Raw genomic sequence first — 12,982 nt, forward strand, 5'->3', positions numbered from 1 at the left:
TAATTAGTCTGTCTAGGTTGATCTCTATTTATTAGATTAATATATCAAATTTGACTTTTCTTTTATTTTATTTGTATTACTTAAACGTCCACCATTTCGATACATAAAAAACCATAGACGAATTAAAGAACATTACAAGGTCACACTTACAATTTCATAAAATATCTCAAGTTCAAACTCAACTCGATTGATTTACATTAAATTGTAAACAATTAGTACGACGTTTTAAATTTTATAACTGGGATAGTGTCGATAATCTAATGAATTTTTATTGATTCAAGAACAACTACTACTACTGAGAGGCTACAAGTGATCGAAGAGATAATATATATTAAATGTATTCAAAAGTCTACATGGATGGATGCCCCCATTTTCTTAGGGCTGACAATTTTCGACACGACACGATAATCTGACACGAATCCGCACGAAATTATTGGGTTGGGGTCAAGTCTTATTGGATCCGTGTCCTTATCGGGTTGACCCATTAAGAACCCGATAATTTCGGGCTGGGTTCGGGTCGGATGCGGGTCGGATACGGGTAAACTCTACGAGTGAGAATTCCTGTTAAACTCTACTATGTTGGCTCCCGCAACCTAATTCCAGAGCCACTATACAACAATTCTCCTCCCACATACCAAAAAAAAGAAAGAAAGAAAAAAGGACAACAATCATCAAAGAATTTCGCTGACCTGGTCATCGGCCCGAAACAAATAGTGTGTTCATCGATAGCTGGTTCCGTTCCACCTGCAGTTTCCGCATCTTCTCCTTGTCATGTCGTGCCCGTCTCACAGCCTCTAGGATTTGGCGGTCGTGATCCTTCAGCACCTGGTCCACTTTGCCTGAGGGGACGAGCAGCGGCCCCGAGTGGTGGATCTTGTTCCCCCTTGGCCCTTTCCCCAGCTGCATAAAAATTATCACATTTTTAAATAATTTCAGATACAAATGGTTTCTTATCTTAATTGTACCAAAATATATAAATCTATAAGTATATATACACCCTCCGTCCCACTCTAACTGAACCGTTTTCCATTCCTAAAAATAGAAACATCTCTCTCTCTACTTTTTCCCTCTCTTACTTTATTCTTCCCACTCAACTCACAAAACAACACTACATAAAATCTCGTACCTGAATAGAACCCTTATAAATTGATAATAGTAAGGTTATTATAGATATATCAAATTTCATAAAAGTAGACACTTTCATGATAGATACTGCTGTATCATGTAGTTTAACTTACAGGAACAGAGTTGTTGATTGCTTTATCATTTTCTTGCTGGCCATAGTTCTTTAGGTCTTGCCTCGTCATCGAATCCGACGCCTCTTTGAACGAACCTGGAAACCGTGCAATGAGCTTAGGTACTTCGTGGTGAGAGTAAGATCTCTCTCTGTGCTCTTCCGACAGCATGCTCCTCCTAGCAGCTACCAAACCCGACATGGCTGATAAGTCAGCCACACCAAGATTCCTCGAAGCGTCTTCGATGTTCTTTCCAGCCTTCGTCCAGGCAGTCCGGTTTACCAAAGGCCCGGAATGGGATGCCCTCTTGTGGACATTTCCCTGTGGTTCATTGTTGGCTTCGTCCACAGATTGCGATGGTCTTGGTGGATCTATTGGAAAACCGGAAGCCACTTCCTCGGGGTGAGAAGTAAACATCTCACTCCTGCTCTTGGAGTGGGGCTGACCGTGTCTTTTCTGCAACCGCACACCAACAACTAGAAGTATAATTTCCTGTAAACACGGGGCATTACCACTCTCCCAACCATAAAAAGACGAAACTCCTCTACATGTTATTATAACAGTTACCTGCATAGATGATATCAATTCCGCGTTGGCTTCAGGAGCTGGAACTGCACGAGATTCTCTTGATCCTCTCCTTGGAATGTCGTACCATTGACCTTTGCTTCCTGCTGCCACACTGCAGATTTCACCCATGGAGGTATGTTTAGGCAAACGGCACTAGTACTTAACAATATGCTATGGCTGAGCAACTAAATCACAAGATTGCATGTGTATAAATGTAGGATTAAAAGTTGACCTCCTTGCTTCTTCCTCTCGTACTTTAGCATCGAACTCTTTGCTGGGAGGATACTTTGGCAAACTCGAGGGATCACAAGGATGCGGCCTTGTTGTAAAGAACTGTGAGAAGGGCGGCAAAAATATACAATGCTCAATTTCTAGTAGATCTAGAGACTGGAGAAACCATCCCAAAATTATTAAAAACCAGTAAATTCCAGGGTGATCAACACAATGTAAGGGGTAGGGATATACTCAAACGTAAACTCTTAATATTGAACAAACTCCAAACTATGATCTAGACCGTTAGAAAATGTCAACGGATGATAAAATAATAGCAACAAAAAATGTCAACACGGTGTCAACCAGTCGATGCTGTGTTGGCATTGTGTTGACACTATGTTGATATTTTTTGTTGCTGTTATTTTGTCATTTGTTGACATTTCTGTTGACATTTTCTAACAGTCCAGATCATAGTTTGAAGTTTGTACAATATTTAGAGTTTGCATTTTATCACTACCCGTAAGGGGTATTGTTAAATAATGTGCAACGTTGTGGGGAGAGGAATGTTTTAGACTTTCATAACCCTAGGCAGAGAGCGCTTAAGTGCTTTGCCTACTCGAGAGGAAAAGACAAGCAAGAAATAAACAGCAGTCTTCTCATATGGAGTGGCATAAGATTAAAATCACAAGTAGAAGGGCATCAATCACTACCCGAAAGTTGAATCAGGTAGAGAGAAGTCTTTGAATTGATTGATATGAAAAAACACATCCGGACGAAAAACCAAAAAGACGTATATGTTGAGAATGTCTATACCTCACTCTTTAAAGCGGATGATGCAGATCCACGATCTGCAGGATCTATGGATAGCAAAACTTCCATAAGTGATAATGCTGGCGTGGGAAAATCTTTAAATGTTTCAACAACCCGGCACTTGTAAGGCTGCTGGGGCTTGAAAATTGTTGCATGAGGCAACTTCGATTTCCTCCAATACTCCTCTGATGGTGATCCACAAAGTTTGAAAATTTTATGCAACTGCTCAACCTTCAGAAAACCAAGATTGCAAATATGATTCATATATAATGTTCTTGAAGTTCTTTGGAGGGGAAGATGAAGTGATCTCTCTGCTTTCATTGTTTCGGTTTCCGATTCAGAAACACATGTAGTAGTACGTATATGCGATACTAGAAAGTGAGAATTAAACATAGACGTCATGCACATATACAGACAATTTGAACGTCTTGGGCAGAGAGCCATCATTCATAGGAAAGAAATTTCACGACAAGGCTTTGAATTCCCTTGAAGAGAAGTTAATAATAGGATACCTCTGTTCTTCCGGGCATTATAGGCTTGCCGGAGTATAATTCCGCTAGTATGCAACCTGTGCTCCATAAATCAACAGCAGTACCATAATACGTCGCACCAAGCAGAAGTTCAGGTGGCCGGTACCACAGGGTCACAACACGGCTGGTCAGTGGTTGACTATGATGAGGATCATAGAAACTAGCCAGGCCAAAGTCGGCAATCTTGAGAATGCCACTATTGTCGATTAAAAGGTTGGAACCTTTTATGTCTCGATGAAGCACACCACAACTATGACAGTGATCGAGTCCCCGGAGAAGTTGTTTCATGTAGCACTTAACCTGAAAAATACTTACGTCGTTGCTATAATGTGGAATCTCAGCTTAAAATCAGGTACAACAATTGAATCAAACTGAGGGTACATGAAGAACTGTTTTGGCTACCTGAGGTTCAGTAAACTTAAGGTCAGGATGAGATGCAAGTCCAGCCAAATCATCTCCATATACTCAAAAACGAGGTACAAGCTGCAAGACATGCGTGACGTAACTAGACCTTCCAATTTGATAACATTAGGATGGTTGAGCATACGCAAAATATGAATTTCTCTTGCCATAAATCGAACACTTTCAGGCTCCAGGTTATCAAACCTTACTTTCTTCAAAGCAACAATCTTTCCTTCATCGAGATCATGGGCGCGGTAAACATTACTGTAAGTACCCTGACCAATCTATACAACAGAAGCACAAAATGAAAATAATAAGGATTACTAAATTAATGGTACGATGAAAAGTATATCAGCATACAAATTAAATGTACATCACACAAGAAAGATATAGCAAACCACAAACAGAAGGTGGCATCAAACCACTTTAAAATTTTCATGAAAATAACAACTTTAAGGTAACATGTAATAAAGTCTGTGGATATCCTACGTCAACTAAGTAATTAACTAAATAATTACCTACATTTTTATTGCGTTTAAGTGACAATGGGTTCAAGTAAAAATGATGTACAACTATAAGAAACCATCAGTTGTAAGAGACCTTGTACTACTACTACCTAACAAAGTAACGAATTATGCCATAGATGTGTGATATAACACACACCAGCAATTTTCGTATCATCCATTCAGATTCTCTTGTACACTGAGAATGTTTACAATCACCAACTTGCAATGTCCAAATTGGGGTTTTACTAATTTAAGATCTTCAATCACTGATCTTAAAAGAGTATAGCAATTAGCAGTTCTAAAAGAGTGACAGAATATCCTAGATCTAGGCAACCAATACCATTTTCAACTTCAATCAAATAGGTTTTTCACTTAAACGTGTTAAACTATTTACTTGCCTCATATTTGACCAGGCACTTTTTCAACATCCCAAGCCCCATCCAACTGTTGGGAAATAAATACAAACAATATCACGAATATAAAAGACGAAACACAAGGATTTGTTCACACAGTTCGATACGATGTATATCTACGTCTCAGGGCAGAAATGCTTAGGGATTTTCACCATAACTTTTGGATACAAAATACAACTGAAGAGCATATATATATAGGTAAAAATAATGAACCCTAATCCTAGTTATGATAGATTCGGATTGGGCATAAAATATAATTGTACGGCAGCCCAAATATATTCCTAGTTGGATCGCTGCTGTGGGGTATTAATTAACTTCATTTCAAGCTCCAATCTCAACAATCCCACCCAGATTCCCAACAATACTATTAATTACACGTAAAAATCAGCCAACATTGGGCATTAAGTGATAATTTAGTTAACTTTGTGATTTGTTGAGCTAAAAATGCAGCCAAACCATGACTAATTCTTCAAAGAATCTGACGTAAAGAATGCAATTGAAATAGAAACTAGATATATGAAGCTTGTGGAACAAAACACTGAGTGAAATATCCACTCGACTTTTATAAACCTGTTGATGACAGAAGATAGAGTTTGCACATTCTTTGTTACATAGGTGTTTAAGAAAAATGTTACTTCCCTGGTTGCCTTGAGGAGACAAATTAATGTATGAATTCAACATAATCTACACTAGTATAACAATGAAAGTAGAGCAACAAAGAGTACTTGAGAAGGTCAAAAGTGGAGCGGGATTGTTAATATAAGAATATTCATCAAAGATATAGTAGAACTGGAAAGGTAAACACAAAGGTAAACATATACACAACGAACCCGGAAAATTAGCAGCAGGGTGCAGGGCAAGGGAACAGATTACTTGGGGAATAATATTGGGTTGTTTCTTCTTTGAACAAGCACAAAGACCATGCTCTCTCAAAAAACGAGTATCAAAGCTAGTACTAATCTATCAAGAAAATAAAGGTGCTGGATGTTTTAAAAGAAAGTTAAAAGCCAGTTTGATTGTTTGTTATTGGAAATTGTATGACTGAGAAGTTCCACTCAAAGCATTTGTCAGCAATACGATTAAGCATAAAATATCAGCCGTAGATTGAAATGATAACTGTTTGACATCATAACAGCATGCTGTGATCAATCGCATGTAAAAAATGTTAGAATTTTCTACCTGTTCTTAGTATAACATAGGATGCCTTCCAAGCTTTTAACAAAATCCACATTCATGTTCTCGTCAGTAAACAATTTGGGTCAGCCTGCCTCATTAAGAAGATTATGTGTACATTTATCATCTGTAAATATTTATTCATATGAAAATTTTGAATTCATTTGTTAATTTAAACTGGAATAGCAAGGAATTAGTGCAATGTCTAATCTGTTGGTAACCGTACCAAGAGGACCTTGATCATTGGACTGGACTGCAGTGAATCATGTAACCGGCCTTCATTAGAGTTTCCATGAATTTAGCATCTCATTTTATTTCAGTAACAAAAAATGTGGCAAGCTTGACATATGAAAAAGTAATGGCATCACAACACACAGCATATGGATAAAAGCAACACAATAAAAGCACAAAATATCATTATCCACTACCACCTAAACAATGCCAATTCTTATGACGATGAAAACCATACCTTATCCAGCTTCTCAAAGGAATCTGCCCTCCTCGGCACCCATCCTTTAATAGCCTCACCGGCCACCGCTGCCAACCAAGGCGGCCACCCAGCTGCAACCTGCTCCCCTTCAGTTGCTCTAGGGACCAAGCCTGCCCTGGGATGGGGCCCGACTGAAGAATACTCAGCCTTCTCCCTCTTCCTCTCAAAACTCTCACCCTTCAATCTAGCTGAACCATTGATTTGTTTATTTATCAATGTGACCCTCTCCTCATTGCCAACATTATCCAACCGATCTTTCACCGAGTAACTCTCCTCCCTCCTGGCGGACACAGTCGAGGCCCGCAAATCTGAAGTTGCTTTACTCGACAACCTCTCCTCCGGGCTATCATTATTATCATCAAGGGCATACGGCTTACCACAAACACAGCCCATTGTATGCGCAATTCACTCAAAAAAAATCAGTTCTTTCGTTTTCCTTTTCACTTTATGAAGAACTCATCCTCTTCCATTGCTCCAAAACAATCAGGCATTCCCCCAAGAAACTAATTTCAACTCAACCGATGAGCCCAACAACGCAATTGGTCAACAAAACAGCCAGAAATCCTCAAGAATCTAACTCTCCGTCCAATAAATCTCAAGAACGCATTACTCAAAACAAATGAAAAAGGTTGGCCGAATTCTAACTGAAATGAAGAATGGCGCGGGAGCTGAAGTAGATAGTAGGAGCAATTTGTGGATCGAAATGGGCGGATCTAGGGCACGGGTAAGAAAGTGGTCGTGGAGAGGGAGGGTTAAAATCCTTTAAGCATAGGTGTGTGTTCGGGCAGTGCAGGTGTAGCAGATTTATGGCGTATTTATATATTCTTTTCTAACGGCTGAGCAGCTTTTTTACTCCCTCCGTCCCACGTCAGTTTTCCATTTTGGGTCGTCCCACATAATTTGACTCATTTCACTTTTACCATTTTTGGTAGTGGACCTCACATTCCACTAACTCATTCCTACTCACATTTAATTATAAAACTAATATATAAAAGTAGGATCCACATTCCACTAACTTTTTCAACTCACTTTTCATTATACTCCCTCCGTCCCGGGCTACTCGCTCCTTTCCTTTTCGGCACGGAGATTAAGGAATGAGTGTATAGAAAAGTCAAAAATGACGGCTGTAGGTGAAATTTTTTACTAAAAATGGAAAGAGTGCAAGTAACTTGGGACGCCCAAAAAGGAAATAAGTGCGAGTAGTGCGGGACGGAGGGAGTATTTCTTAAAACCCTTGCCCGGTCAAAGTGTCCCAAATTATATGGGACGGAGGGAGTATTTTTTATTGCAGAAGCCAACGTGGGTTTCCGTTTTAGTTATAGACATTCTCCATTTTAGGTCCCCTTCACCACCACGCTCTCTTCAGTGCGTCTAGATCACGTCAACCCCGGTTTTAGTTATAGACTGGACGTGAATAACTATGATTATCTCGTTTAATGATAGCACTAATAAATTAAGTATATTGTCGTATACTTGTAATTTTATAATTATTTAATTATATAATAATTGGATGTGAAATACTATTATTACTTTGTTGGATAATAACACTAAGAAAGTAAGTATATATATGCATGTAATCATTTTTACAAATTAGAATTTTAAGAGTTAATATTTCATAGGAGTAACAATATTATTAGATGCGAAACACTGATATTATTTCATTTTGAGATAACACTAACAAATTAGGTATATCTGCATGTAATTGTTTTTTATAACTTGAAATTTTAAAAATTGCTACTATTTAATGATGAAATAATTGGGTGTGAATGACTATGATTATTTTATTTGATGATAACGCTAATAAAGTAAGTATGTATGTAGTCATTTTCATAACTTGGATTTTTAAAAATTATTTAATGATTAAATAATTGGATGTGAATGACTATGATTATTGTGTTTGATGATATCACTAAGAAAGTAAGTATATATGCGCAGGGACGAAGGGACAATGGGGCCTGGGGGGCCAGGGGCCCCTGAACAATTCTGAAAAATTACAGGGGTATTTTAGTAATTTCATTTTATCTACAAAAACCAATAATTCATTTTAATTTTATTATTATTTAATATAATTATTAATTATAATATATATAATTATCATCCTTTATATTTTAATGATGCTCTACTTACCACCTATATTATTATTAGTACCATATAAGATTCATTATTTACTATAAATAAATTTTTTATATTACATACTTAATTTATATACCCTAGCTATTGACATTAATGAATAATCTTATTTAAACTAATTAATAAGTACTTAATTCGTATTTAATTATATATTATTTTATGAAATAAATTTTCTTAAATTAATATAAACATTATCTATTTTAATACATGAAATATTAAATTTTTTATCTAGACTAACTAATATTAAATATATATATCTGATTATATTTACTAAATTTTAATATTATTTATATTTATATATCACTAGTTATCTATAAGGTTTAATGTTTTGTGATATATTATTAATTGTAAATCATTTACTAAATTTAATATATTTTTATATATTTTTGCAACAGTAAAACGGTTATACCGGTGGTTCGACCGGTTGGACCGGTTGAACCGTGAACCAGTAACGTCGCCGGTTCACTTGCCGGTCCGGTTTTTAAAACATTGGTAAATATTGATTGTGGAAAACTAATTTTCCGCATAAGGCTATTTATGTAATACATTAAACTAAGTAATCATAATAAATTTATTTTAAATGTAAAATACCTAAAATATCCAATTTTTGTTAATTTATCACTATTCTTTATTAATAATATAGAATTGAAAACAATAATTTTATGTGCGATAAGATCACGATATATTGTTAACAAATAAGATTGTTACAATTAATACAATATTGTAAATTGTCTGTTCATTATTAATGTAGCAATTATCAAAAGTTATTCTCTCAGTCCTTTGTTAAGTAAGCCTTGTTTTCTTTTGGAACGTTTCAAGATGATTAGGTCATTTTCTTCTTTTTTGGGAATAATCAATATCTGTAATTAATCTCTTAGTATATTTTATTTTCTCACATTTTTTCATCTAATAATTTATTCTTTTCCTATTTAACTAACTAAATACTGGAGTACTACATTTTTAAGTCTCATGAGCAGAAAAAGAATTTCACTTAATAAGGATCGAAAATACTGCATCTAGATAGCCATGAGTCGATAATTAGCACTAAGAGCATCAGCAATGGGGCACCCTAATGCGCGCCCTAAAGCCCGCCATATGCACCTCCACGTCAACATTTTATCCTCCTGCCCTTCCACCTGCAGTGGGGCGCCCTAAGCATTTTAAATGTTTTATTAATTAATTTAACTGTTTTCAAAAATATAAATGCAAACTTATTAAAAAACACGACGATTAACTAAGAACGAAAAAAAATTCATTGATTATAAAAACAAAGTTACACGAGTTAGAAATAAAAAAAGAGACTATCCTACAAAAGCCCCAACTTCCGGCTCAACTCATCACTCAACCTCTGGAGGCGCTCAGCTTGGGCCGGATCCGTACACCTCATAAGGGCGTTGTGCGTATCCAACAACGTCCTCGCCATCGAGGCGGTTGCCAAATCCGCGTAGGCAACTGTCGCCGGGGTCGGGATCGGCGATGGGGGGGCGGCGGCCAAGGAGGATGTCGCCTTCGCCTTCCCCTTGTTCTTCGCAGCCTTGACGCCTATGGGACGCCGCCGGGAGGACATCGGTGTGCCGGAACTCTCTTCCTTCGTGCACGTCTGGTTGAGGTCCACCAGACGAGTTCCGCTTTCGCTGGTCGTGTAACCACCAGTGTCGGTGGTCTTCGTCCTCTTCGCCGCACCGGTGTGCAGAATCCCGCCTTGGAACTTCTGCTTGTCCCTCAAGAACACCCAGATGTTGAAATGCTTGAAGTCGCCGTACATGGACTGGTACGACAACAACGCTCTATCGCGCAAGTCGCTCAAGCTCTCGCCACTTCCTTGATCCCTCGAGCACTTCTGGTACTCCGCCGCGAACAGGTTGACTTGCTTCTTCACCTGATCCCAGTGCTTGCAGAGCTACTCCCGTTGGCACTTGTACTCACTCGGCGGCTTTGCATCATTGTAGCGCTCGACGATGCGCTCCCAGTACGCGAGCTGCTTCTGGTTGTTGGCGAATATCGGGTCCTCCGATATATCCACCCAACACCTCGCCAAGACGAGGGTTTCATCCGGCTGGTAGTTCGTACGACCGGGGGCGTACTCTACGTTCATTGCCGGAGGTGGCAACTTCCTCGCGACGTGCTTGGTCCGCTTCTTTCTGGCGGGAGTGGGGGTGGCGGAGGGGGATGCGTCCGAGGGCTCGTCGGTGGGGGAGGGTGGCGGCGGCGGCCGCGCGACGTGAAACGGGGGCATGGCGAGTTGGCGACGGCTCCATGTCGGAGAGACCGTATGAATCCGTACTGAAGTCCGGATCGTACGTCTGGTTGGCGTCGAACGGCCGATATTCGCCAGGTTGTGTACCCGGCCACCGTGCGACATCTCTAAACGTCGGGCTATTAGGACTGAGTATCCACCAGAATCCATTGTATAGCATAATTTGAGAGTTGAAAAGTGAATCGAAAAGTTACAAATGAAAAGTGAAGCCATGGTATATATATAAACAAAATTTTCGAATTTTAAAATTAAAAAAAAACTAAAACACGTTGCATCGTCCGCGCCATCGTCCGCGTCGCCCACAGTGGGCGGACGATGCCATATCGTCCGTGCTTCGTCCGCGGACTTAGCATCAGGCGCGGACGACGCATCGTCCGCAGTGCCACAATAGCAGACGATAGCGCGCCCGACGCATCGGGCGCGCTATCGTCCGCCCCATTGCTGATGCTCTAACACGAAGAATATCCTAGCTTTAATTAGAGGCCTCGACTAATAATCCAACGGTGGGCTGGAATCCACGTAGATTAGAGGTGAGTAAGCATGGTTTTTCATTTCTTTCCTTTTCGCTTTCTTTTTAAAAATATAATGGAGCTAATTTAACCCAATCATAGTTAGTGAATGAGTTGAAATAGTACTTTTCTTAAATATGGTTAGCTGAGATCTTTACCAACAACTTTGCAAACTTTAATAATCTTGGTGTTAGGGTGGTGGGGGCTCTCTTCATTCTACAAGCTTTTGAAAACTTATTGCTTTGAGACATTAATGTTTTTTAATTAATAATTTCTCTAACATTATGTGGGTTCTTCTTTCTTTTCTAAGTTGAGAGGTAATATACGATTAGATAGATCATGAAAGATTTTTTTATAGAAATAATGTGGTTCAATATATGGTTATTTCGAATTCAAATTAAATCTATTTTGACTAAAATTGCCTTCTAGTACAAGTTCCATGTTCTCATTGTCGCTTCATTCACGATTTCATATTTCACGATTTCATTTATGTAAGGCTTCATGAGTAATAAATAACATTTGTTGTTATGTAGTAATTGATTTTCCAAATAAAATAAAATCCTAAGTAAGTATTAATATTCCTCACATCTCATAAAAATAGACACTTTTAGAATGATATAGATTTTAGGGAAATGATTTTGAGACATAATGTCAATGCCATAATTGGGTTAAAATCGTAATTTTATATTATATGGTATTTTTAATTAAAATTTTATTTTATGTATGTACTTTATTTACCCCAACATTAATTTGTTTATACACCTATAAACTATTTAAGGATATAAATGTAGATTATGCAGATTTTAGGAGGTGCCTGCAGAACCTTGCAGAAGCTTTACTCGAGCTCTCTCTCCCTTTTTCAACTTGCTATAGTGGCTGGAAAACGAAGTGTGAAGGAGGGGAGTTTTGGAGGTGGTATAGGCAAGCCTTGGTGTACTTTGGGAGGGTTAAATGGGGCTGACCTCCATTAGTCTTCACACACAACATATCTCATTGTTTTTGATCTTCAAAGCAGCCTTTCATTTAAAAGGCTTGGTGTTTTCTGTGGTACTAGGTGTTTGACTAATAAAACATTCTTATTCTTACATGGCCTCACGCTACTTTAGTTAATAACCCTTTTGTTTGAAAGCTGCAGGAGCTCACAAGGCTGTTGGGAAAAGGGAGCTGCTGCGGCAGCCTTGGCTTACCCTCTTGGGTAAGTCCTTGGTCTACCTCACTAAAGAGGGGTTGGTATTTTCTCACAAAAACAAGTGCTTCATTAATTCTCTTGTTCTCTAGCCATTGAAAATTTGTTTCTATCTTGCAGGTGGGGGAGGACTTGGGCTGCCACCCTGCTGCCGAGACCTGGGCTTGCTGCCCTGGGCCGACGGCTGCTTCGGGCATGGCCCCTGAAGGGTGCGATTTTGGCCTGGGGAGGAGGGCCCAAAATGCATGTTTTGCATACTTAACATCCATCTCATTAATTCATGTGTAGAATATTTCTTGTAATTAGATGGTAACTTGTTATGTATGTAAAAAGATATTCGAACACTTTTTAGTTTGAAATAATCCTTATGTTCCTTTTCGTAATTATATCGAAGCCGTTTTGGTTCGTTCGATTCTTACTTACATTTTTGGTTTTGCGAACTAACAAAATTAAGCATTTATGAACGGTAATGAATTCCATTCCAAAACACGAGTCAAGAGAGCTAGGATTCACTAGCTCGACATTAAACATTAACGGAAAAGGATAATAAAAAGGAGCAGG

General features: G+C 38.6%; 1 protein-coding gene and 1 pseudogene across 1 annotated transcript; one reads left to right on the forward strand and one right to left on the reverse strand.

Moving 5' to 3' along the window:
• Positions 1-310: 310 nt before the first annotated feature.
• LOC121787402 lies at positions 311-7,116 on the reverse strand (annotated as a pseudogene).
• A 4,943-nt stretch (positions 7,117-12,059) lies between these two features.
• Positions 12,060-12,709, forward strand: LOC121786730. The gene is made up of 3 exons (XM_042185361.1): positions 12,060-12,282; positions 12,371-12,430; positions 12,542-12,709. Exons 1-3 carry the CDS (start codon positions 12,187-12,189, stop codon positions 12,707-12,709), a joined length of 324 nt encoding a protein of 107 aa, XP_042041295.1. The 5' UTR covers positions 12,060-12,186.
• The last annotated feature ends 273 nt before the right edge of the window (positions 12,710-12,982 follow it).

Source organism: Salvia splendens, chromosome 22 (genome assembly GCF_004379255.2).
Source record: "Salvia splendens isolate huo1 chromosome 22, SspV2, whole genome shotgun sequence".
Classification (NCBI taxonomy): Eukaryota; Viridiplantae; Streptophyta; class Magnoliopsida; order Lamiales; family Lamiaceae; genus Salvia; species Salvia splendens.